The 27,008-nt window shown below is 47.4% G+C and overlaps 1 protein-coding gene across 1 annotated transcript in view; it reads right to left on the bottom strand.

Annotated features, from left to right (window-relative positions):
• ARK2C (arkadia (RNF111) C-terminal like ring finger ubiquitin ligase 2C) overlaps nt 1–27,008 on the bottom strand; it is a 47,464-nt gene that overhangs the window by 6,844 nt on the left and 13,612 nt on the right. Inside the window, exons 2-3 of the mRNA XM_082074852.1 lie at nt 3,958–4,267; nt 1,183–1,308 (exon numbers count right to left, since the gene is read on the bottom strand). Of these exons, the coding sequence (XP_081930978.1) occupies nt 1,183–1,308; nt 3,958–4,267 (436 nt within the window). The remainder of the gene's footprint in view (nt 1–1,182; nt 1,309–3,957; nt 4,268–27,008) is intronic.

Below are 27,008 nucleotides of genomic sequence, written 5' to 3'. Positions count from 1 at the left end.
TTTTTATATGTGTCACTGGGCAAAACTGTACATGTGCCCCAAGGGGAGGTGAGTCACCCAAATATATGCACACAGTATATGATTTCTGTCATCCCCACTCCTTAAGTTTTGTAAGGCTATGGAGCAACACAGAGGGAAAAGGAGGGAGGAGGAGGGGAATAAAAAGCGATGCTTGATCAGATCCTTCTAATGATTATAATTAAGCACTCTGTGCCTAAAGAGAGGCAGAAAGAATGGCTCTACCCAGCTGGTAAGTGAACCACTTTGCAAACTGATCTGAACAATGTCATCCTGGCCAAATTTGGCTCACAGTGGTGCCAGTAATGGGAACACCTGATAAGAAAACGGCAGAAGGATCTGGCCACATTTTAGGTTGTATATTATTACCCCAGAGGAGGGAAAGAAAACCCTGCATTAAAAGGACTCTCCATTTGCAAAGTGAAGTGCTCAGATGTTAGGGAATGCCATAATTAAGATTTCCTGGGACATTTTATTTCGGTCCCCTTGTGCATATACATTGCGATTGTCTCTAATTACATGTTCACATGCTATTTTTTCCATTCAGTGCACAGAATGGACTTTGCTTAGCTAACAAACAGCTACTCAGAAGCATGTTTTTACTTTTTTTATTCTTCCAAGTAGGGCCCAGTACCTTATGAATTGTGCAAGAGCTCAAAACCTGCTCTGAAAATGAAATGATCTATTCTTTGCTCTGTTTTTCCAGGGTATCAAACACTACAGTGGGAGGACGATTAACAGGTATTAATTTATTAATACCACTCTGTGGGGCAGGGCATCACTGTGCTCCCTGATTTAGACCAAGGAAAAAACTATGGTCACTGTTTTTTGAGAGCCTGGTGGACAGCAGAAGACCTAGTTCGGGCAGAGATGTTGGTCTACAGGGAACAAAAACCCTGGCTGTGGAGGAAGACTAATGATGGACTGCACTCTGCATCTGTGGTTGGAGAGTTATGGGTAATATTGATTACTCAGAGTTATCATATACCTGCTTAAAGGCTTTAGCACACACTCATGGCCCTTTCCCACTGCACACTCCCCACATTCTATCTGTTGAGCCCTTAGCTGTCACAAAAGCATTGATCCATGGTGACATTAATCAACCCTCGCAGCCTCCCCGGGACTTTTTAAACACCCTATTCAAGGGAAATCTGGAAGACTTACCAGTCCGTGCCTTCGGCTAAATACCTGGGCTGGGGTGCCATGGGTTGTGGAGTTTGCAGTTGGTGGCTGAAGTCAAAGCTGGGGTGTAGACGGTGAGGCTGAACGGACATGCGCTCTTGAGCCCGCCTGCAGGGAGGAGACCAGCAAGGGAGTTAGAAACTGAACAGGCTCTGCTACATATGGCTTCTGCTCCCAGACCGTGTCCGTAAACCAGCAGAAACCCCGAAGAGTTGGGCTTGTGAACATATGTCCAAGAGAAAAGAGTCCAGGCAAGTGTCAGGGATGGTGAGAAGAGGAGTTTGGAGTTATGTCATTTACCTGTGGTCACCATGGACATAACACAGACCTCCGCTCTCCCCCTGTGGCATCCGCATACGGGAGATGCAATTAGGTGGCAACATGGAGAGAAGAAGAGGAAAGCAAACAACTTCTTCCCTAGCAGTTTCCTGCCGTTTGCACTATTTTCTTTTTCTCCACCATCAGCCCCATGAATAGCATGCAAGATGAAACATGTCCCTGCTGCAGCCGTTATCCATCATCATAAAGAAGCTGCAGGTTGTCTCGTCTCCCCATGCAGTCCATAAACTTCTGGGGAACCTCATTCATAACAAGATTACTGAGGAGTAACTGAAAGCAGAATTTACTCTCCCTGGCCTTTGCCAATATTTCTCTGGATGATGGACAAGCCAGGCTGGGATCCAGCTCCTGCCCAAGCTCTGCTGCCTTTGCAGGCAGGGAAGGGCAAGTGGTGGAATATACAGGAAGGTTTTTCTAAGGATTCGAGTCTTTTCTTGTCATTTTGCCCATTTGAACTACTCAGGGGATGAGCATGTGCTGCTTGATCAGTGTCCGCATTTGGAGACACACAAGGTGGATGCACAAGCAGGGTTTGCACTACAAACAGACTCATACCCCTTGTTCCTTGCTGAGTCCCTGCTTACCAGTGGGGCCACCACAAAGCAAAGCTAAGGGAAAACACTAGAGGAAACAGAGCAGGGAACTGCTAGATAATTTCTTTTTCATGAAGCCACAGATCAGAGGCTTAACTTTTGAAGGCACAACCCAAATACCCATTACTAGGACCCCATGTTCCACATCTATGAGTTTTCTGACACCCTCATCCAATGCAGCTGTGCTTTCAGAAATAGGACATGGGACTGGGCAAGAGGCTCCTGACCTTTCCCACACTGCAACCCACTTGCAAATGTAACACTGACAGCATTTACCAAAGCAGCTTCTGCGTAGAATTGCACTCTGTGTTTTTATTTTAATTCAGCTTATGACTAAGACATATAAACACTTGTATCATCAAAGCCTCAGCCTCGCACATACATGCTACCCAGTTATTAACTAATCACTAAATCCACCTAAAATCCAGCTTATGCAAAACAAAACAAGGATGAGAAGAACACACAATTTTCAGACAGAAAGGGTATGGAAAGAAAGTGTTTCTGTCTATAGCATTCTTTCCAAATGAAGCATTATCGCAAAGACTCATCCTCTGATTCTTGATCCATAGGTACAACCCACAAATAGTTTCCATATGTTTCCAAAAAAAGCACTCCTCTCCTACATGCTATGTAAAACCCTCTCTCAAGAAACACAATCAGGACAAAGCCAGGCATCCATTTCCACCTCTGCTGAGCTACAGTAATTATATCTTCAGTCAACAGCCCAGGCTGAATTTAGGCTGCTTTCCATGATTGAATGTGCTGCAGGCCAATAGCGCCATTCACTCTTATATCTGGGAAGCCTAACTAGACCTAGAGGAGTAAGCTCTTCATGTGCAAAACCTGATGGGACAGGGGGATATCATCTGTTATGTGGTTTTGAAACAGCAGCTACAAGGAGGTAGCTGCTGCATGTAGCCTGTTGCTCTCTCTGCCATGCAGGAATGGTTCACTGCAACACCAAGGTGTTACCATCATGACTCTCCTACAGTTGAGACATGTTAGATGAGCATGGTATGGATCCCTATGGGAAAGACACACCTTCTGGTGACTGAATTTTGGAGGCACACACATGAATTTATAAAAAAAACCACCCAACATCACCAGCACCTACTGCCAGGGCTTTGCAAAGAACAACGTGGCTTAAATGAAGCTGATATTTTGGCGTGGAAATGACCTTAAAATCCTTGAGATTGTGAAGAAGGTATGTATTTACAGCACTGGACACACGGGGAATAATTTCACCCAATATATGAGTAAATTTCCAGTAGCTGTGAGCTTGGTTAAATGCAGTGAAGTGTTACATATTCATGAAAGTTTTAGGAACGTCTATACATATTCATAACCTGTCCCTGAGAAGGCGGTTCTTATTACAATGAGTTCCAGGAGAGCATTTCCATAGTGTCCACCTTTGGTTCCTCCTGGTTGCAGCTGTGCAGTGATAGTGAACCCGGGTCCTCTTCTCTGTACACGGTCACCTTTGGTCTAGTGTGATGAGTTCATTGGGACTCAGACCACTGAGCTGGTTAAAACTGGTGTATCTCCTGTCCTGTGCCCAAGCTTCTGATATCTTGTTCACCCAAGGATGTACCCAAGGATTATTATCTTTGCAAGGCATCAGGGAACTCCTGTTTCTCGTACAATAAGTTACACAAAGCTAAGCAAGGCTAGGCAACAGTGATGTGGGTTAAGGGTTAGCTCTGTAAGTGTTAGCTCCTTAGCTCTTTAAGGGTCAGTTAGTTAGTTGTCAGTTAGTCGATTGTTAATTCCCTGTACCAATATCTCCTCAGCATCCTCCAGGAAGAGTGAGACCCACCCGCCTTACCTGGGATGGGGCATGAGCCGGCGGTGCTGTGCCTCGAGGAGCTGCTGCTGGAGGAGGTATTGCTGGTGAAGCGCCTGAGGTAGGAAGGAGGGTCCGGCCACGTCCTGGAAGGGCAGGGCTGGCACCGGTGCCAGGGGCTGGTGCAGGGGACCGCTGTGCTGGTGCGGGGGGGCCATGTGTGGGGTCAGCCCCGGCTGGGGCTGCACCGCGTGGGGCAGGGTGAAGTCGGTGGAGAGCTGAGGCTGGGGACCCAGGTGGAAATGCCGGCAGGAGGTAGCATGGGGATGCTGAGACCTTTGAAAAGGAGCACCTGGAAGAGAAGAGCATGGCCGTCACGGGGGACAGCAGCGGCCGGGACACCCCAGCACGGTGGTTGCCCATCCAGGGTGAGAACTGAGCGAACGGTTATTTCTCTCCTCTGCCAAAAGGGTTAAAAAAAGAGAGAACAGGTCAGTTAATGTTGATTACATGGAAAAATGTTGATTTTGACTAATAGCTTTTCTGCTCAAAAAAAACATTGGAACCAAAGCATCGGTTTGGGTTCAAAGTGACTTTTTGGCTACAAACTGAAGTGTATGCTGATGAAAACTGCTTTGGCGTGCTTTGGTTTGCCTGTCTTAAAGCAAAAGGGAACAAAAATGTTAACAGGGCCGGTAGTGATAGGACAAGGGCAGTGGCTGTAAACTGAAGGAGGGAAGATTCAGATCAGATGTAAGGAAGAAATGTTTTTATGCTGATGATGGTGAGAGCCTGTCCCAGGTTGGCCAGAGAGGTGGTGGATGAACCATCCCTGGAGACATCCCAGGACAGGGTGGACAGGGCTCTGAGCAACGTGAGCTGGTGAAGATGTCCCTGCTCATGGCAGGATGAGTTTTGAAGGTCCCTCCCAACACAAACTGTTCTGTGATTCTATGAAAAAGCCTCAGCATTTTAGAAAAGGGAAAAATAAAATCTTTTTTTCTAAAATACATTTTCGTGTGTTATGAGCTTACCGAAGCTATCAAAGCTTGCTGACTCTCCATGCAATTCAAAGTACTTCTTTGCCTGTCTGAAAATGTCTCATAGGCAAGGAAATAATCTCTGCTCTAAGAATCTGTCTCTCGCTGACTGCAGGGTGCGAATGAGAGCCGGGATTAAGACCGAGCGTCTTTGCTGAGACCCTTCAACAGCCCATCCTCGTGAGCTGCATGCAGGGAGAGATCAGCTGTGGGAAACACAGCATAGACTGCCATGAGACCAGCCAGGAAACTGATGGGAACGAGGGAGAAATGAGGTGTGAAAGATATCTGTAGCGGAGGCTTTTTATGAAACATCTGGCACTGGTTTGCACCTCCTTCATGGTCCTTGCTTGGATGGGCCCTTGGCCCAGTACAGCACGTTAATTCCTACATTCCTGGAGTATTTACAGGCATCACGGCAAAACTTTCGGCTCTTAAACAGGGGGCTACTCAGAGTTGAAGGATAAGACTTGAATTAGGCTATCAGAGATGCTTCTTTGCCAAGGGTCAGCACCAGGGTAGGACAATTGATCATTTTACATAGTTTTTTGAACACCTCATCTTCTTGAAAACTCCTCTTTTCTCTATTTTTTGTCCAGGAACAACAGCACCAAGAGACACCAAGTGTCATCCCAAGACACAGACCAGATGTGCCTATGGTGTCTTCTTCACCCAGCTTGCTCCTGCTCATATCTCCCCTCTGCTGCCAGTCCAGGCCGGGCCATTGCAGCAGCTCAGGGAGCCCCAAGCTCTTTCTGTTTGTTCCATATGGAAACAGGAGATACACACAGCAAGTCAGATGCCAGTTAGAGAAATTACAGGAGATGACCTGACAGAAAAGAATGGTTTGCAAAACTGTGTATAAATAACTACACACAGCATCACTTGAATACAAACCAATCCCTCCATAGTGCCCCTCTGAGGCAAGTGATAGGTAAGAAATGTGTGTGCCACCAGCATCAGGACTTCCTAAGGTGATGATTTCTCATGCTGTCAGACAGCAGCATGATTCGGCTACCCTATTAATTAAAACCAGTGGAGATGGGATCAGACTCACTGTTTCCCAACAACGGAGCTACAAATTCAGAACCATGAGCCATCCTTGCACCCCATCACCCAGTACTGTAGGTTCTATTTGTTGCTGCCAGCTTGTCCCCAATTTGTCGTAGCCCAGCGATAAGTAAAGACTGAGTAATGAAATGGGGATCTTGTGCTGCCTTGGCCCATGGTTCAAGCTGAACAACACTGCAGTTATGGGGAGATAACAGAATCATTTTGGTTGGAAAAAACCTTCAAGATCATTTAGTCCAACCGTTAACCCACCCCTGGCACTACCCCATGTCCCTGAGAACCTCATCTGTGTGTATTTTCAATGCCTCCAGGGATAGTGACTCCACCACTGCCCTGGGCAGCCTGTTCCAATGCCCCACAGCCCTTTGGGGAAGAAATTGTTCCCCAGATCCAACCTCAACCTCCCCTGGTGCAACTTGAGGCCGTTTCTTTGTGTCCCTGTGTCCCCTCAGCTCCTGTTCTCCAGCTGAACCCCCCAGGTCCCTCAGCCGCTCCCATCACACTTGTGCTCCAGCCCCTTCCCCAGCTCCGTTCCCTTCTCTCCACTCGCTCCAGCACCTCAAGGCCTTTCTTGGCATGAAGGGACCAAAACTGCCCCCAGGATTCATGGTTTGGCGTCCCCAGGTCCCAGCACAGGGACGGTCACTGCCCTGGGCCTGCTGGCCACACCAGTGCTGGTACCAGCCAGGATGCTGGTGGCCTCTGGGCCACCTGGGCACACACTGGCTCATGTTCAGCTGCTGTCACCAACACCACCAGATCCTCCTAACACCCCTGGCCTCCTAACTCCTGTGTTTGCTGGATAATTGCAGAGTGACTTACAGTGAATTGCTCAACCTCTAATGGCCATGGGTCAATGGGCCAATGGAAAACAGCTACAGCATGTCACAGGTGAGCCATTTTACACCTCCAGGTCTTTACAGCACCTGAAGACAAGGTGCTAGAGCAGGTTAAACTCCCTCATCCATCCTCTGCTCATCCAAACATACCAACCTGTGCCACCAGGTAGCTGTTTAGATCTATTTCAGAAAAAAAAAAAAGTCTTAGGAGGACACAAGTCAATGACACTTAGTGATATGACCCTACACTTACCAGGACAGATCTTGTAGCACCTAAGTAAAGCAGAAAAAGCCAGTCTGCAACCCTCTGCACCTCTCTCATCTCCTGATGCCTGGTGCAATCCTTGCCAAGGATTTCTAGCCTTTTACTGTGTCTTGGGAAGCCTTAGTCTGATTTAGCAAAACATCTGCAGGACCTTTGGTGCTAGAACCACGATAAACCAGAGAGCACAGGGTGAGTAGATTATCTTGTCGGAGCTTTTGACTTGAATTTTTCCTCCCACACCAAGACAATCCTTGCGAGGAACTTGGTCTTACACTTTCCTGCAGCCCAGAAAGTGAAAACTTTATCTCTGGTATCTGGGCAGGAAGGCATGTGCAGAGCAAACGTAACCTAAATTCAAGGCCTAATCCATTTTGTTTTGGTACGCAGAGTTCATTTGTCTTATTTTGAGGAACTAGTCCATTAAAACTAGCATTATTTCAGTTTTTTTTCTGATACCTACTGTTGCAATGATGCATTTTCCTCCATAGAAAAAATACTTTCAAGATATGACTGAGACCATATGATTAAATAAAACCCATCAATTTGCCTTAACATAATTCACTATCTTGTGTTGTAATTGTTCGTTCCCTACAACTAATTCAATTGCTGATGAGGATTTTAACAGCAAAGTGAAGACTTTGGGGAATACTTCAGCAAATCTATGCTTATTAGCAGTCATCAAACCACACAGCTGGCATAGCCAAAGCAGCTTGCAAAACGAAGAGTCAGTCTTTGCCAAGCCTGGTATTGGTGGACCCCAGAAATCCCTGGCAAAAATAAAAGACAGTGCACAGCAGAATATTTAATCTCTGAGTTATATATTTCCAAGTTTACCCTCTTCCTTTCTTTGTATCTGTTGTCATCACTTAAAAGAATTAATCCTGTCTGCAATTGCTAATCTAAAGATATATAAAGCCTTTCAGTTTTAAGTCAGTCTGCTCACATAACAAAGATAAGAGTGACTTGCAAAACACCTAATCACAAACTACAGACAATACTGACCTATTTTGAAGCTTGCACAATTAGTTGAGTCTTGCTTTAATACATATCTCAAGACTGTTGGATAAGGTGTCCTTTAGCTGAGTGTTTCTCATTCCACTCAAAAAAGATTATGTAATGCAATACGCAAATGTCTAACCGATTGGCTTTTTAGGGTGTGAATGTAGTTATAAGATTTTGTATATAATGTCATTTACTTTTCTTGCTGGCATACTGGCTTTATTCCAGCATCCAGATTTGCTCAACTCTGCAAATAAATTTCTTGCCTCAGTGAGCTAAATTTGGCTAAATTTATATGCACACTGGGTAAAGCACCCTGTTTTGGGACAACATATCTAGCAGCAAGGAGCCTTGGTGGAGACTGCCTTCCAAGTCCACATGTTGACCTCACATACATGAGATAAATCCCTGTTTCATGTAATGGTGGATCTCACGTGAGTGATGTCTATTAATGATTACTCCTCTAACGCATCTTCCTTCTCTTTGCCAAGCCACAGTTTGGTCCTACATCACATTTGCACTGGAACTGACAAGCAGTGCCCATAAAATGCTTCGAGGAAATTTGATTCATTGATTTAATCTGCTTTTTGCCTGGATGGTAACGTCTACCACAGCAAAGAGCAACCCATGACTAAAAGCCAGTCCAGATACCCCACTCCAGCTTTTCTTTTTATGCCCCAGAACAATGCCAGGGCTGACATTTCCATTAACTGAACTTTGAAGACATTTCTTCAGCAAAGGTGATGAGGTTGGAGAATGTGCCTATCGAAGCTGATGAGTGCATCCTCCGTGAGCCACGTTCCCACCCAACTGCCCCAGTGGTGGAAGGCAACATTGCTCTGGGATTGCCAAGGCAGGGACCCTCTCCTCCAGAGTTTTGGTCCTCATCCTACTGCAGGATTATCCTTCTCCAATTGGGATACTTTGATTTTGCAGGAAGAGGTGTCAGCTGAATCTTGGATGTTTTTTTATGGCCTATCCCAAAGGCACCTAACAGATTCATCAGCTTCAGTGGCCCTTTCTGGAAACACTTTGCTCCTTCAGAGCAAAGCAGTCTTCACCAGCCCTGGCAGGCTTTTGACTTGAGGCCAACCTGGAACCAAGTGTCCCCATGTCCACCCTGCTGCATGAGGATCACTGATGTGCTCCTCCTGGTGACACAAGTAGCTCCAGCCACTCATATCTGGAGCTGCAAAAGACTGATTTCTCTGGGGTTACCATCAGGCTGCCCACCAGCCAGAAATCCTTCTTTCCTTGTCCTGTTGCTTCCCCCTTTCATTTAGATGCTGTTGCTGTGGCAGATGATGACAGCACAGAGAAGCATCAGATCAGCAGCTCTGAGATGAGCAATGCGTCACTTCTGTGCCAGCAAAGCAGGCAACCCACTCCGTTTTTTTGCAGTCTCCCTCTGTTTGAGGCCAAATGTCATTGACATCTGAGACTTCTGTCTCAATGAAAACATCTAAACTGAGTTATTTCTCAGCAGAGCAGGCATGTACTTCCCACCCTTTGTCTTTCCCTCTCCATATTTAGTTCCTCAATCTCTTCTGTTGACCATATACCTTTGCAAGGTCTTCTGTCTTTCTCAGCCTGCCCACCCACCCAGACTCCCAGTCTGGACAAGCCTCATTGCTCTACATTGCCCCTGGCCTCAGCTGAGCCAGAAAAGCAGCTACGGAGACTGGCTAATCCAGCTCCAAAAGTGCCCTGCAAGAGTCTGAAACCTAAAACAGGGATGTAAAGATGGAATCTGATGAAAATGTAAAACAGGTCTTGGGCAAAGCTCCTACAGAGTGGGAAAGAGGAGTTACGTGTCACTCTAACTTGCCTGGGGCTAAGTCTGCCCCAAAAGAGGCTACAGGATGGCATGGTGGTGTAAGACCAAGTTGCCATGGATGCCCCATCCATCTATGTGTCTGGGTGAGCACAAGCAACACCTTCTGGGTTCACGCGATGCTCTGGCAGCCTGCAACCACTGCAACGACTGCATCCATTGCATCCATTGCCACTCAGCTTTTTCCATCACATCCTAAAGTCAAGCACAGCACCATGAATCATAGAATCATTTTGGTTGGAAGATGCCCTCAAGATCATCGAGTCCAACCATAATCTAACACTGGCACTACCTCATGTCCCTGAGAACCTCATCTCCACGTCTGTTCAACACCTCCAGGGATGGTGACTCCACCACTGCCCTGGGCAGCCTGTTCCAATGCCCAACAGCCCTTTTCAGGAAGAAATTTTCCCTAATATCCGATATAAACCTCCCCACAGAGCTGGGTCTGCTGTCCTCCCCACAGCCACACAGTTCGGCAATGCCATGGACCCACCTCCCTACCTGCACCGTGGAGAGGATCTTCAGCTAAAAAGCTTTCAGGGAAGGTCACTTAACAAGCTACTTAGGAAGCGACAAAAACACTTAGCTGGAAGATGGAGTTACAGGCTGCAGTCTCCCAACAAGGAGGCAAAAATGTGTTTTTCACAAAGCCAAAGGATGATGCAGCCATGTGGATAACAGCTGAACCTGTTTGACTGCTCAGCACCGCACCGTTTCCACCCAGTATCTGAATGTCGTGGAAACCCACGGGGAAACTCATCACATACTCCTCACTACCGCTTTCTGAATTCCATGACCTTTATTTTTTCAGTTCTACAGTTATATTTATTGTTTCTAATCATTATCTGAAGCAGACTGGACATTCTTTTTCGTTAAAATAAATGCTCTTAATTCCTTTTGCCCCCCAGTGAATCCTGTAAATGACAAGTCAATATATTTTTCCACTTAGGTATATAACATTAAATCACAGAAATGTACTGGTCTGATTCTGGGTATTTCTGTCACCAAGGATTGTCCTTTAGCATCAGTCAGGATTTGACTATGCATATGCACATGCAAATCTACCCATCCACCAATATTTCACCCAGAAAGGCTCAAAGGACCCCTATGCACATTAATCACTGACCCATCTCGGAGATGCAAAGCCCCTGGGTAGACCTGGCAGAGAGACAAGGGATGCTACGAGCTTTATGAAAAGGAAAAACACAGAAAGCAGGATGATTTTACTTCCACCTCCTTTCCCCCTGGCAGCAACATTTTGGAAGCAATGGCGCTGCTGGTGAGGGACACGGGATCAGGCCCGTCGCTGGGGATGGGTACCTCGAGCAGACAGCTGCAGCCCGGGGAGCGCAGCCACCTTCAAAAGGAAAACAAAATCTGTCTCATGCTGTTAAGCTGCCTGCGATGCATGTGAATTTCTCCCCTAGGTAAGGCAACCTGGCCGGCTTGTTGAGGCATCCACGGTCTGCATGTGGGGGCTGGGGATGGGAAGGGAGGACGGGGCTGTTTATACATCTCCATCCCATCACGGGGGAGAGGGAGATGGCAGCTCCTGGACAGCCCTGGCTTCACTCTCTGACAGGTTTTTGCAGCCTGTTGCCAGCAGCCGAGCCGGGGGATGGAGCCGCGACATCTCGGCCATTTCACCCTGATTGGAGTCCCCACAACCCCTTCTCCTGCCCAGCGGTGGCAGATGGATAAGGACAGGCTGAGAGAGTTGGGGTGTTCAGCTGGAGAAGAGAAGCTCTGGAGAGACCTTATTGCACCTTTCCAGATTTAAAAGTGGCTGATAAGAAAGATGGGGACAGACTTTTGAGCAGGGCCTGTTGTGATAGGACAAGGGGTGATGTTTTGAAACTAAAGACGGGAGATTCAGGCTGGACATGAGGAAGAAATTGTTGTCCCTGAGGGTGGTGAGAGCCTGTCCCAGGCTGGGCAGAGAGGTGGTGGATGAACCATCCCTGGAGACATCCCAGGCCAGGCTGGACGGGGCTCTGAGCAACCTGAGCTGGTGAAGATGTCCCTGCTCATGGCAGGGGTGGCACTGGGGGAGCTGGGAAGGTCCCTTCTAACCCAAATTATTCTATGATTCTATAAACCCTATAAACCAGACCCACCCAAGGTGCCTCTCCTGCTTATTTCCCTGGATGTACATTAAAATTCCCCTTGGAGACAGCAATGCGGTGGGAAGTTTGCGTTGCTCCCCACGGTATATGGTGAATAAAGTCTAAAATCACGGGAGCAGCTCCAGCTTCACGTGGCACACCCAGAAACACTCACACAGCATTTACAAACAAGCTGTCAGCCACATGTTAATCCTTTGCAAATTATTTCTGAATATACCCTTATTAAGTACACTAAACTGACTTGTTAACAAGAAATGAGGGGTGACAATGCACCTGAAAATAAATAAAATATTGAAAAATCACCCACAGACCAAATCCAAGTATATTGAGATGCATAAAAATTTAGCGGTCTTGCAAAGAGGGAGATATCGTGCTGTCTTCTTCCAGTTACAGGACAGTAAACTGCAGGGTGAGGAAATCAGGTGGGGAGGGTGGAAGAGGAGAAGGAAAGAATTTGAGAGAAAATTTATCAGAGGGAAAGGAATCTTGTCTCACTTTCAGCACCTTCACCAACAGCTTTCTGATTTCATTTAACAAACGACAAGAACCACGCCAAAAATAGTAGGCAGGCAGCTCAAGTCCAGCCCAGAGTGCAGCCTACGGATCCATGCATCTCATGTCGTGCAATGGGTAGTAGAACCAGCACCAGCCCTTCGTCCCGAAAAACACATAAACACGGATCTCAGAGACTGGGGGTTGTCCCTGATGGCTTGTATGATCCCCATTCAACATCCAGTTGTTCAGCTGGAGAACAGGAGCTGAGGAGACACAGGGACACAAAGAAACGGCCTCAAGTTGCGCCAGGGGAGGTTGAGGTTGGATCTGGGGAACAATTTCTTCCCCAAAGGGCTGTCGGGCATTGGAACAGGCTGCCCAGGGCAGTGCTGGAGTCACCATCCCTGGAGGGGTTGAAAATACACAGAGATGAGGTTCTCATGGACATGGGTTAGTGCCAAGGGTGGGTTAATGGTTGGACTCAATGATCTTGAGGGTCTCTTCCAACCAAACAGATTCTATGATTCTATCCTCTTGCCCTAATGAAGTCTCTCATTAATTGCTGTATGACTTGAGCTGGTGTGGCTGGGGGACAGGCTCCTACACACACTCACGCTCCCCGACACCGAGCAGAACATCTTTTCTCCTGCACACCACAGGGGGAAACCACACACGGCCCTGATGTACCCAAAAAAAAAAGGCTGAGCTGGGAACACACCCAAAAAAAGACAGAGCTGGGACTCCTTCCAGAGCCCAGACTCAGCATCCAGAGAAAAAAATATTACACTTAGAACTGGCAATAACCAGCATTTACCAGCATATTTCCATCAGGGGTGGAGTGATGCTGAGCAGTGGGGATAGGAAGCAGTGAGAGCTGGTGATGGGACACGGCCAGGCAGCCTGGACCCATGACAGGACAGACACAGCTGTTTATACAGTGCTGGCTGGGGGTTTGTTCCTCCAAACCTTTTCCACTAGCTTTGGGAGGAAAAAAAAAGAAAGAAAAAAGTTATGTTGAAGACGATGTTTCACAGGAATGTGTTGAATTCAGCAATATTTTCCGAGGAGGAAGGAGAAACACTTTGGTGGCGTTACTACACTTAAATCCATCTTTTTGCTCTTGTACTTCCCACTATGTTTTAATTATAGCTTCATTCTCATGTATGGCATTCAAGGGTGTATTCGTGACTTTCAGATTATCACGCCAAAATAAAAGAAGAAGGAAAAGCCAGACCACGCTGAAAGAAAATGTTTCCTGAGATTTAATGTTCCCAGTTTCACTCCTCCCCTCCCTGGCTCTCGCGTGCCTGGAGGGATGGGTGTCCCCGCCAGCCTGTTTGCCACCCAGCCCAGCTCTTCCCCCCCAAAACATCCCATTTCTCACAGTTCTGGGCCCAGCTCCATGTGTCTGCCAGGAAAAGGCACTGGAGGAAATGCAGCTTTGGGGACATTGCAAAAACCCTCTGCTATTATTTTTCATTTCTCTTTGGTCTGAAGGCATCGGAAAGGATGGAGAATGAACGGCCAATGGGAATCTCTTGCTCTCAGATCCTGTGTTTTTAGTCACATCTCAGGTCTCACCAACATTTTTGGGCTGACTGGCCATTCACAGGGCTTATGTCCCAGGGAAACTCCTGTGCTGCTGGGTGCAGGGGGGATTCGGCCAGCACCTGAGCTTCAAGGCAATTACTGGGGTTTTGGCCATCAGCCATGCACCTTGATTTGATCACCCATCCCTTCTCCCCCAACACCACCCCAGCCACCTCCTATGTGTAACCCAAACACATTTTATGTGCCGGATGGTGGGGAAGGTGATAAAAAACTGAGTCCTTTAGTCGAAGGAGGCAAGAGACCTCATCTTGTTGTTGTGTATACATTACTAGCAGGGTATTAGATCCGCATGCCTTATTCCCCAACCTGGACATGGGAAAGTTAACCAGGGGAAGGAATTAATCCTCAATTTAAAAATAAAAATTAAAAATAATTAAAAACCCTGACGTGACTGTGGTCTATTACTTGGCTTGTCCTGCAGAGAGCAATGGGGAAACACTTGGAGTGAGCCCTGTCCCTGCCCTTGGGAATAGAAAACGTGCTGACTTGTGCACACAGGAGCCTTCAGCTTTGACAGGCAGCGATATGCTGCAGCCAGTTGCTTGGAGAGGGAAATTCAATACTTGGATTTCCAATGCTCCCTTGCTTTCACAGCATCCAAAGCCCTCCCCAGACGTTTGGAAGTGCTCAACACCTGTCTTAAAACACTCTTAACTGCTCCTAATGACCAGCTGGGAGCCTTGCAGCAGCTCCCCCTTACCAGTAATGATATGTGAGACATCCAAAAATGGGCAAAAAGCCAAACCACAGGGGAAAAACCCCAGATAGGACCTGGAAGGATCTTAAGTGCTGCACTGCATCAATCATGGAGCCTCTTAATTCTGTGACAGCCTAAACCAAAACCCTTCACCCAAATGCTGCCAGAACGTGTGGGTCTGAAGTCCAAATGCAACTTTAATATTTCTTCAGAGAAGACTTTGAATGGAAAGAGCCAGCATTCTCAGCTGTGTCTTACGCCTGTTTAAGCAAAAGGCTTTGTGACGGCACCTGGTCTCAAACTGGCATCTGCTCAGCATCAACCACAGCAGCTCAGATGGGAGATGAGTCCTTCATCACGTCCGTATGCCCATGGGCGCTGGGGAACCAGGGCCCTTCCCTGCTCCTGGCACAGCCCAGGGGATGGGACTTCTCTGCCCCACGAGGATGTGGGGATGCAGTGACAGCACCCCATTCCCATGCCAGCCCAAATATCTTTCCTCAGCAGTTTTTGGGTGAGGACCAGTAGTGTTGGTGTCAGTCGTCTCCCTTCCACATGCATTGTCTCCCCTGTCCACAGGGATTTCCAGCAAAGATTTGAAACCTGTATTTGAAACAGTATTTGAAACTTGTCCTAAAAACATAAAGGAGACAGTTTTTGGGGCGTGTTACTTGCATCAATCCCATCCATCTCCATTTTACATATCAATTTTCCACCTACCCCCTTTCAAGTGGGGCTCTAATCGCCAGGTGGGTTTTTCTGCTTGATTTATTTATCTGAATCTTAAGCCCAGCGGCGGGAGATCCCACCCAACACGTCCACAGAGCTCCAGAGTGAGTGGCAGTGATTTGAGCGTTTGGTTTGGGAAATGAGTGAAGTGTTCACTGTTTCTGGGAATGGCACATCAGGTTAGCTGGGGACCATTTTTTTTCAGTCTTAGAATAATTTAGGTTGGAAAAGACCTTTAAGATCAAGTGTAACCATAAACCATAACCAGCCTAGCCTTTCTTCTTTGCTGGCCCAAAAGACAGAACTTTTTGAACAGAGCGTCACCGCTCCAAGCTTTGTTTCTCCTAGCATCGGCAGAAATATGCCACGAAAAACAGCTGTCTGAGCTCACAGAGAAAGTATGGCCCTAGGGAGCAGGAAGAAATCAGGTTGGCTACTAAAGAAAGGGAGCTGACAAGTGCTGGGTCTATCATTCATGCCACAGTTAATGCAGAAATGTTTGACACTGAGGGTGGTGAGAGCCTGTCCCAGGCTGGGCAGAGAGGTGGTGGATGAACCATCCCTGGAGACATCCCAGGCCAGGCTGGACGTGGCTCTGAGCAACCTGAGCTGGTGAAGATGTCCCTGCTCATGGCAGGGGTGCACTGGATGAGTTTTGAAGCTCCCTTCCAACCCAGACTAGTCTATGATTATATGTGGCACCTGCCACCCAAACGAATATACTGCACAGTCCCTCTCAATTTTTTTGAGAGATCGCTCAAAACACACATCAAAGAACGTCCCACCTCACCCCACAAGGCAAATGCAAGGGCTGTTCAGCAGCTGGCACTTCTTCCAAGTGACAATATGCAGAAGACAGAAACTTCTTACAAATGTTAGGGTATAAAAAGGCAGATTATCTATTGAGGGAAGAAACACCTCTGGTAGATGTGTCCATGGGTTACAGTGAACACAACAAGTTCCACAAGTGTCCCCATTCAACAATATAAAGTCCTATTCTGAGCTCACCACTGAGTCCAAGAGCAGCCCTCAGCATGGGGGCTTGCACCTGTGGAGATCCTGCAAGTCCCAAGACCCCACTGGACCCCTTAATTTAATTCACCTAAAGGACTTTGGGGGTTAGACCATCACTGGTTGGAGGTGCCATGCAGGGACCTGTTTGGACTCACAGCACCATGGGACATCCCAAGGACTGAGCCTGAAGACTCATGAGGTTGGGTGGAACAGGTCAGGGCAGCTCGGAGACTCTTTACACTGAACTGACTTGAACTCAGGTCTGGGAAAACCCCAGCTACTGTGAGCCCTGATGTGCCACATCCTGGAAATTCCCCTTTTATGCCCCACAAAAAAGAAATCTGTAGCTAAAAGAGAAAGATCCTGAAAGCCTGTTCCCCATTAAACTTAATATCCCAAACTTTATAGGTATGTGTCACTCCAGGAGACAGAGAGCTGTGTTTAAAGTACAAATAAAACATCAGTTTCTCGATACGGAAATAGATCTTACTTTACGCTTCTGCATGGGGTCGTGGTATGAGTAAGTGCTGCTAGAAATACGTATTTTATAGGGCTAAATGTAAAGTCATCCATCCAACAAAAAACATACAGGTCCTTTTTGCAGGTGGCAGGCTATTGGAGGGAAAGTGATTTTTGGTAATCAGCAAACCATGAGTTGAGAACTCATGAGCAGCATCTGGAGGCACAAGTGTTTGCTATATAAACACCAGGGGCTGGGGTCACTTGGGAGCAATAAGCCCCTTATGTTGATGCCAATGCCAGGAAGGAGGCCTGGAGAGGAGCCCAAGGGTGCCGTATATGCACCCCATGGGGAGGCATTGCAGGGGACCTGTGTCTTCAGATCAGAAAGAGCAAAGATGAAACCGCAGCTAAGCACAGCCTAAGATGGTACCTAAGACTGGGCAGTATGATATTCATCAGTCTCATAACGAGCCTGATGAAACCCATCCGCCCAGACTGACCCGCAGCCAACCAGGCTGGAACACCGGGCATCACGGACCCTCAGCTGAAATCCCTGTCTCAGCACCTGGGCTGGATGGGTTCCAAAGGACATCCCCTCACCTGGGCATAAATTAATTTTGGGATGTGGGATGGAGAAGGTGACAACAGCTGTCCCATCCGGCACAAAAATCCACCCGCTCGTGCGTATTTTCCCCTCCCACTGAAATCAAAGGCGGCTGATTGCAAGGGACTCACTTTTCCACCATGATGGGGACAGGTAATTAGGGTCCTCCTTGTTCCATCAAGAACGCACTGCAGGGCTGTCGGTGGCCCAGCAGCAACCAGCTAAAGTCATGGAACTGAATCATTGAATGTCCTGAGTTGGAAGGGACCCACAAGGATCATCGAGTCCAACTCCTGTCCCTGCACAGGACACCGCACAGTTCACACCGTGTGTCTGAGGACATTGTCAAGTCTCTTCTTGAACACTGTTGGTCTTGGGACTGTGACAGCTCCCTGGGGAGCCTGTTCAGTGTGCAGCACCTCTGGGTGAAGAACCTTTTCCTAATGTCCAACTGAACCTCCCCGGCACATCTTCCTACCATTCCCTCGGGCAAGGCAGGATGCTGCAGGTTTGACTCCTCATCACAGGCAGCATCTAATTTGCCTGCAACAGGCTTCTGAAACAGCTCAACAATCACCTGGCATCCCTGAGAGAGCTAAGACTAAGTCAATTTTTCCTTCATCAACCTTACTTTCGATGGGCTCTTAACTCTCGACGTTCATGCTCTCATGAAGCTAAAACTTGGCACAGAAGCACACGGCACAGATGGAGTTTTATTTGGTAATAAATAGCTTAAATCTCATGAGCTTTTTTTTTGGCTTAAACATGTAAAACGGGAAAATAAAAATATGCAGGATTTTTTTTTGCTACCTTCCAATAATTTTGGTAAAAGCAGCTTATATTGAATAATGGTTGGTCTTTTTCAGATATACACAGTCCACAATGCCATTTCTCAAATATCTTGCCTTTTAAATATCTATTTCTTAACAGGATCAATGTCTTTCACTTAGTGCAGTGCCAGCATTGAAGCCTGAGATTTCTGGGGGTGACTCGCAACCCTGAATTATTCGATTTTTGGCACATTAAGCCTGTTGTTCAGGAAGAGCTAAAACATGGCAATATTCCCCAAGCCCTTTAATCAATGTCGGTAACGTTTTGAGGACGGATTGCTGTTTTAATTGTGCCCCTGTGACATCCCGCTTCTTTAGACTTCAGGCAATTATTGCAGCCCAGCGCTATCTAACCAGCCCCTGGGTGAGCATTGGTTTTTGACAGCTGTTCATCAGGATTTAGCACCTTCAGATTTACCCCAAAAACAAAATATGCTGTCTTGAGGCTAGCTACTTTTTGGTGGCCAATAGCCAAGGAGACATCCCAAGCCCCAAACACAGCTGCCCTTCAAAAGTCCACCTCAGCTGGAGAAGAAATATCAGTGGTTTTGCTCATATGGTCAGCTCCAGACATCAGAAGGTCCCCAGTGGGATGCTGGGCTACCGTCCAGCTGGTACCATTATCCGAATGATTCGTTATTTGTAGGGCTGGGATTTTTTGCAGGAGGCAGTGGGGAGCTGCTGGGTATGATAATGTTGCACTGGGGTGGGGAGCTGGGCTGATGGTGGGTCAGGGTCATGCAACATGGTCTGAAGAGGACTACACAGATGTTACTTCAGGAAGATGTCCTTTCCTTGGGGTGGGAACCAATCTGTTGTCTCCTCTGAGCCGCATCCCCATTTTCTGGGAGGGAGGATTGAAGGCAGCGCTGCAGGGTTGGAAATTTTCCCGCAAAACAGACTCCCACCAAGTTTCCCACCTCAACACCAGCCTTGCAACCCAAGGGCATGCACAGGACCTCCCCACGCACCTGTCCCACATCTCAGCCTTCTCAAATCCCTGCAAGACCTAGAGAAGAATTACTTGCAAGACAGGTATGGGGGACTTAGTGGCTGGAAGCAAGGCAGGTGCCTTGTGCTGCAAAGGACGCCCCTTGTCCCAGAAGGTCCCAGCCTGCTGTCAGCTCTGCATACGTGTAGACTGCAGGAGGAATGGCATAACCCACACTTGGTATGGATTTGCACAAGATCCAGGTGACTCAGTGAATGAGAGGATGGTGAATCGGAAGAAAAATTCCCCAAAATACAGTTACACTTTGAGCCATCTACCCTCAAGCAATAGTAGCCACAGTCACACTATATAGCATGTGGGAGATGTCGCAGCAAGACGTTGCTCATGTGAAACTATTCTGATGGAGCATGGCAATGCACCCAAGGAAGAAGCATCCTCCTGCTGCAGTGAGGCCATTGCAGGAATTTTTAGGTGGATAAATTACAACACTGCATCCAAATCTGCTCCCAGCCACAGCAAGGTCTTCCTACCTCTTGTTCATCCAAGACATTACCCAGCTCCACAGCTGGGTGTCTGGAGAAAACACCAGGCATGGTCCATGGTTGGGAATCACAGAATGGTTTGGGTTGGAAGGGACGTCCAGTGCCACCCCTGCCATGAGCAGGGACATCTTCACCAGCTCAGGTTGCTCAGAGCCCCATCCAGCCTGGCCTGGGATGTCTCCAGGGATGGTTCAGCCACCACCTCTCTGGCCAACCTGGGACAGTGAAGCATTCGCTTAACATCAGGCTGGCACCAGTTGTGTCCACTGCAGACCCACACACCAGCTTCGATCTGTCTGTGCAAAAGAAATCAGTGGGGGTCTGTGCTGCCTGTGCTTGGCATCAATGAATGGCTTTTTTCCTTAGATTTAAAGGCAGTAGGGTGTCAGTAATTAAACTAGTCTAAAGAAGCAAACCCAGCCACCTCAAACAGAAAAGCTGTTGTGGTGTTAAGAGGCTGATCAATGTGAACATTGAAGACCACAAAACTACTGACAAGTCCGGAATGAACCGAGACAGGTGACAAGGGAGGTCCATGGGCCAAGCTGCAACCCTGGCTTCATGTCTTCACCAGCTGCCATGGGAGGAATGAGGGGCTTGAGCAGATGGGGAGGATGCAGGGCAGGAGGAGAGGGACCCTGGCAGCAGTCAGAAAACAAAATGCAACCCCCAGCAGCCTGCTCCCCAACAGATTAGCTCAGGCAAAGCTAAACTGAGCATCGCAGGGTGGGAAACGGGGCTGGGTCCAGATTCCTCACACCACATCAACCCCTTGGTTGGACATGGTGGGCACCTCGCGGGATGGAGACCACAGGGAATCCGGGGGGGAAGCTGGGAGAAGACAGTGCTTCTCAGCAGGGGACAAGCCAAACCGGGAAGCCTGAAGACACCAGAAGAGTGGGTTACCAAGGCAATGGCAGACGAGCTATTCTCCCTTTACCATTTTCTTTCAAAGATCTGCCTCCTTCCATCACACACAGGAGCGAACCACCCAGCTGGGACCCGAGCTGACCTCCCACTGTGATTTTTACCATTCCTGACAGCGGTTTTGCTGAGCCCACTCAGACAGAAACATTCCTCCTCTCTCACGTGGATGCTGTTTTTATTACATCCACCTTGGAAGCCTACGTGCTGCGATTCAGCACAACCAGTGGGTATGGGAGGCTGTGCAACCCTCAGCCCCTGGACCAGCAAAACCCCTTGGAGAAGCCCATTAGCAGCACCAGGTTGCCACCATCATCTTGTTTTCCAAAACCAGCCTCGCTGTTGAAAAACAAACCTGTCATTCAGAGGGAATTTGTCTCCCGGGGCTGTGTGTGCTGCTCTCTTAACAGAGACAATGAAATAAAGAGGTTTTCGGTTACAGGTCGCAGAATAACCTGTAAATTCTTCTTTATGGGGCTGTTTAAGTGCCTCATAAATACAAATAGTGGCGATGGCTGGAGTTAGGTGAGCTGTCACCGGGGGCAGGAAGGAGGGATGCTGTGGTGGGGAAAGCCTGTGTCCCTAGGGCTTTCTGCACAACAGGCACTTTTCAACTGAACTTATGCAACCACCCACACGTTTTCAGGATCAGTCACTGCTCACCACATATAAGGTGAGATTTTTCTCCTGCTGATGGGTTATTTCATGTTTGCAAGGTGTCTCGTATGCACTCGTAGTGGTTTTAATGGGTGTGAGGTGCAGCTGCTCCTCAAACTCCTGCTCTTGGACCTCTGGATGTTGTGGGAGATGCAGTGTCAGGCACCAGAACTTGTTCTGGGGGAAAATTAGCGAACCCAGTTAGACCAGCCATCCATGTCAGCACAAGGGCTGAGGAATTTGCCAGTTAATTAGCACAGTACCATTAGGAGAAAGTTGATGGCCTCGGGGAGAAACCTGCAGCCTTGTTGAGCTCTTCCCACCAGACTCTAAACCCCTGGTTAAACTGATTATTTGACTCTGTTTTTCCCAGATGAAATTCCTCTCCAGCACAGTTCCTGCACTGGCAACATTTATATCAGATGAAGCCTTACAAGACCAGATTTTCAGACAAATACAGGATGTGGTGATGTCCCTACCAGAGAGATGTCTCCTTGCCGTCCCCATGAACCGGGATGGCAGGCTGGCAGACACACAACCCTGTTTCACAGCAACTGATTAAGCTAGGATGGCAAGGCTTGGCAAAATTCCAAATTAATTAGTGCTAGCAATACGATTTAGAAATCCCTTTTCACTTTTAAAAACCTAAGAATTTTCCAAATTCGTTTTTGCATACCTCACTGGCCCGATATTTCCCCTTGAATTTACTGTTCCTGAGGTTGCACCTCTTTCACAAGGGGCTTGTGCCATTTTTAGATGCTCTGAGTCTGAACCTGTGGCATAAGGAACTTGGACCCTTTATAGCTCTTGGCCATTTGGAGAGGATGGACTAATCTTTGGCTGATATTTAGCAGAGGCTTCCAGAGCCGCACACGACCTCCTGCTTGATATGGTTATGACCTTTCAGCTTCATCTGTGAGACCATCTAAAATTTGTTTGATTTCAGTTCCTCTGCAGGGCCTTCAAGCAGAATTCTCGCGAATCACAGCACACCCAAATTAGCTGATTCTGTACTTAAACGGCACAGGGGGAGGATGGCAAAGTGCCTGCCCAGCAATGGGTAATGCACCCTGTTTTACAGGGGAGAAGATGGCAGATGGGCAGAGGACAAAAGCAGGTTGTGGGCCCAGGACCAGACCATCTCCTCCACGTATCTCCCATGAAAATACACTGGTCTAGCTTGGCCAGAGAGGTGGTGGATGAACCATCCCTGGAGACATCCCAGGCCAGGCTGGACGGGGCTCTGAGCAACCTGAGCTGGTGAAGATGTCCCTGCTCATGGCAGGGGGGGCACTGGGGGAGCTTTGGACATCCCTTCCAACCCAAACCATTCTATGATTTCCAATCAGTGCAGGGTGAACAGACTGTACCACACTCCCCCCGCAGCACACAAGAACCTACCAGGAACCCGTGCAGTTGCTAAATGGAAAAAAAAATGCACTTTTTTTAGTTCCACGTGTGACCTCTAGGCCCCAAGGATTTTTACTAATTACCCAATTTAATTTATTTCGCTCTCTTCGCGAGGCTAAGGCTTTGCTTCGCTGGGCCTGCATTGTTTCCGTTACAGCCTGCTGGTGTCCAGAGAAACTTCAAATTAAATATCAGTCACACATTAAGGTCAGGCAGCTCAATTCCATTAACGGACGACAACGCTCAGCCTCCCTGTAATGAATACTGCCCGCGCCTCCTAATGATACCAGTGGAGGAACCGGGCAGCACCCGCAGAAAGTGATTGGCACCGCGCTGACACCAGGGACCACAAAATTGATTTTTAAAGTCCATTCATCTTCTACAAATCATGGCTTAAGTTTTCCTGACCTGTGACAAATCTGCACGAGCTTCGCTTGAAAGATAGAGTCAAGGGAAGAAAGAAAAAAATGCCCACAATATCCACAAAAATCCCAAATTAAACAGGTTTCAGCAGGGTTGTTCTGTCTCAGTTTCTCGTCCTCATCCTCAGCCAGGTATTTCTGACCCTCACTTTACGAGCAAGATTAAAGGTTTTTCACCCCTCTGCCTCCCAGATAGAGGGTGGAAAGGATTTAAAGATGCTACACAACCTACTCTGTCACTGGACATCGGGTCAGGATAAGTCCATCCCTACCAGGTCTACCCCTTTGTCTGGTTTTCATAGCCCAAGAGCCACCAACACTGGGTCCCACCTTGGTCTCTGTGCCCAACTGGGAAGCAGCTTTGAGGGGCTGGTGGTCAACACAGCAAGGAAATGAGCAATGTTGGTGCCCACCTCAATGTCTCTCCATACCCTTCTGGCATGGTCCTGTGGCTGGTGGTCCCAATGACCTGCAGTTCCCCTCCATGATTCTACAACAAGGTGGTGCAGCTACTGTCAGTCATGGACAAATGAGGACTTACCACTAAAAACCATCAGAAAACGCTTTCACAAATCCTTAGCATAATTAATCCAAATCCAAGGGTGCCACCAGCTCATGTCCATACCAGACCAGTACAAGATGTAACATGTTATAGAGCCTTGATTTGTCAAAATCCCATTTGGGTATCAAGGTGAGGATGTTCTTCACCACATAACACAAAAACATGGAGAAGAAGCTGAGTTGGGCGGAAATCAGGACTTTCTCTGCTGAGGGAAGGTGACAATTTTAGTTGTGTGCGACTACCCAAGGTCTAACCAACTAACCTGACACCATCTTTTCAGAGACATTTTGGAAGTGTAATTGGGGTGAGGGGAAAGAGGAGGTGGGGAAGGGGAAGAAATGGGACTTTGAGGCACTACCACCATACGAGGAGCAAGCTGTCACATCATTATGGCTGAGGCATTTGGGAGTTTATAATAGCTGTTTTACACTCTAAAATTCCTCCTTCCTGAAGGAAAACACTATTTCACTCAAGTACAAATAAGAGTTAAATACAGGCAGATCAGTTCAATAGTGTGGTTACACCTATTAAGGCAACTGTAAAACCAGCATCATGGCATCTCTCATTAATTCCCTCTTGGTGACTCCAGATCTGATTTACTTCAATAAATCCCCTGCTATTGAGAAGTGGCCACAAGTCTCCCTGGCTCTGTATCAGCTGGCATTGCAAAACATTGCTGTCAGACTCAAAAAGTCAAGATCTATCAGCTATACGGGGAACACAAACCTATTGATCAGAGCAGCTACACAAGGAAGTTGTACGGTTGGTGTCAGCAGCCAAGTTTTCCCCAAGATCTCTATTTTTAAGACGATTTCATAGAGGAGATGGGGCCTGAGTTACTCAGTGACCTTGAGAAAAATGCCTCCTCCAGATTAAAACAAAATCATGTGAAAACCATTCTTAAAAAAAAAAAAAACCTATACATATATGACACTAAGAAAGAATTGAGGGTTTTTTTTTTCATCTAAAAATCTCAGCTTTGTCAGCGTTCTGTTTAATTTCTAAATCTATTTCCTGAAGAACATGGAGACATCTGACCAAGTTTTTATGCCTAAATACAATTCTTCAGACATCTCCTAAAACATAGCTCCTCAATGGAGACCCACAGAAAGGTTGAAAACCAGAAATCTACTTATCCTCATAAACATTTACATTTTCCCAGGAATTTTACCTACAAAAGAGCAGAATCATTTGCATTTTCCCTGCTCTGAATTTAATTCGCAGTGGCCTGTGAGATGGGCACTGATGCCTTATACAGGTGGAGAAGTGAGGGTGGGAGATCAAAAGCACCTACTCAACTTTAGGGAAGGCCAGAGGGTCTGAGCAGGAATGTGTGGAGTTGGGGGTCACCATGTGGTGCCTGTTGCCCACCCAGACCCACACGTGCTGTTTGGGCAAGCGAGAGAATGTCCAGCATTTTGGGTAAACCTGGATTCTGCTCCAGGTGTCGGATACAGTCTTGGCCAAGCTTGGCGTTGGACCAGACCTATGGTGGTTTGGGATCTTCTCCATGCAGATGTGCCCATGGAAGTGGATCTCCCTGCCCATGGAAAGTCCCCTTGTTCGTTTGGTACGACCCCAGCGCAGAATGAGCAGAAAGCATCCCAACATTGAGTTTTATGGCAAGGGAGATCACATCTGCACCCGTGTCCATATCATCTGACCACACATCCAGCCCTGGGAGCAGGTATGCCCCCGGACATTGCTGACCAGAGGGAAGGTGCCTTCAGGGTGCTGTCATGTCCATCCTTTAATATATCCCAGATTCGCTGGGCTGGACCCTGAGACACTCAATAACCATGAACGTAGCCCTGCCTTGAGCTGGAGGCTTGGCTGGACGCCTCCAGAGGTTCCTTCCCAACTGAGTTATTCTGCAGCTCTATCAACCAGTCGAAGATACTCTAGAAAGAGAACATCTTCTGGAGTAGCTGGGTATGTGCGTCCACATTATAGCTCTGAAAGCACCAACAATGTGGAAAACTCTCCTCTACCCTTGCAAGGGTTGTGCTTGTAAATGCACACGCGTGCAAAGAGTGATGCAGCGCACAGCACTTTTGCATCACGGGGAGCGCAAACCTCACGAAAAGACTGGAATGAAAATCATCCTAGATGTGCATTTTCCATTTATATTGTCAGTTCACAGTGTAACCAAACCTTTAGAGAAAGCAGAAAGAGATTACGAGATTTTTCACAGCACTAACCGCTGAATCCAGGAGAAGACTTCTGCCTCAGTTGAAATAATACAGCATGAATAACACTGACCCATGTAAGGTCCCTTGGTCAGTGGTTCTGGCAGATAACAATTAGAAGAGACGAAAGCAAGAATTGTAATGGTATATTTCAGATTTGACACAGTTCTGAGGGGAAAAGAAAAATACATACATATCTGCTCAAGCCACAAAATCTGACTCCTCAGAGATCCCAGTTACAAACAAAAAGGAATTAAAGTTGGGATCAGAACTTCTCAGTGATTTCAATTAGAGCCTGGTGCCTCTAGAACACCAGCCGAGCTGCACCCTGCATTTCTAAAATTTCTCTTGTGCTTTTGAGAAAGGTAAAGTACAAAGCATCTAATCCTGTCCCTCCATTCTGAAGCAGCATTTTGACCAAGCAAATCAAACCAAGCCCCATTAGGAGGTGCAGGCTGGCTTAGGTCTCATCCAAGATTTGGCAGATCGGCAAAGATCTAGCCCCAAAGAGATGCCTGAAGGCATTGCCTGAGCCCTGAATAGCCTCACACAGAAAGGTGAATGGGCAAATCTTGATTTCTGACGTTTTGCAGTGGGATCATTTTTGTTTTTTGGAGAAGCAACAAAAGCTGTACGGATGGCAGACTTCATCCTGGGACCCCCAAGGTTCAGGACATTTACTCTTCTGCTCTAATGGAGTATATGAATTCCTGCTCTCAGTGTCTCAGGGTAGCAGCACAGCAGCATAAAGCCCCACTAGCATTATCCTGCTTGTAGTTTTAAATACAGAAGTTCCCTGGTATCACAGATGCAGTT

The sequence above is a fragment of the Streptopelia decaocto genome (assembly GCF_964273445.1).
Source record: "Streptopelia decaocto genome assembly, chromosome: Z".
NCBI classification, from domain to species: Eukaryota; Metazoa; Chordata; class Aves; order Columbiformes; family Columbidae; genus Streptopelia; species Streptopelia decaocto.
Note: the sequence above shows the minus strand (reverse complement) of the source record. Positions and strands in the feature narration are given on the sequence as shown.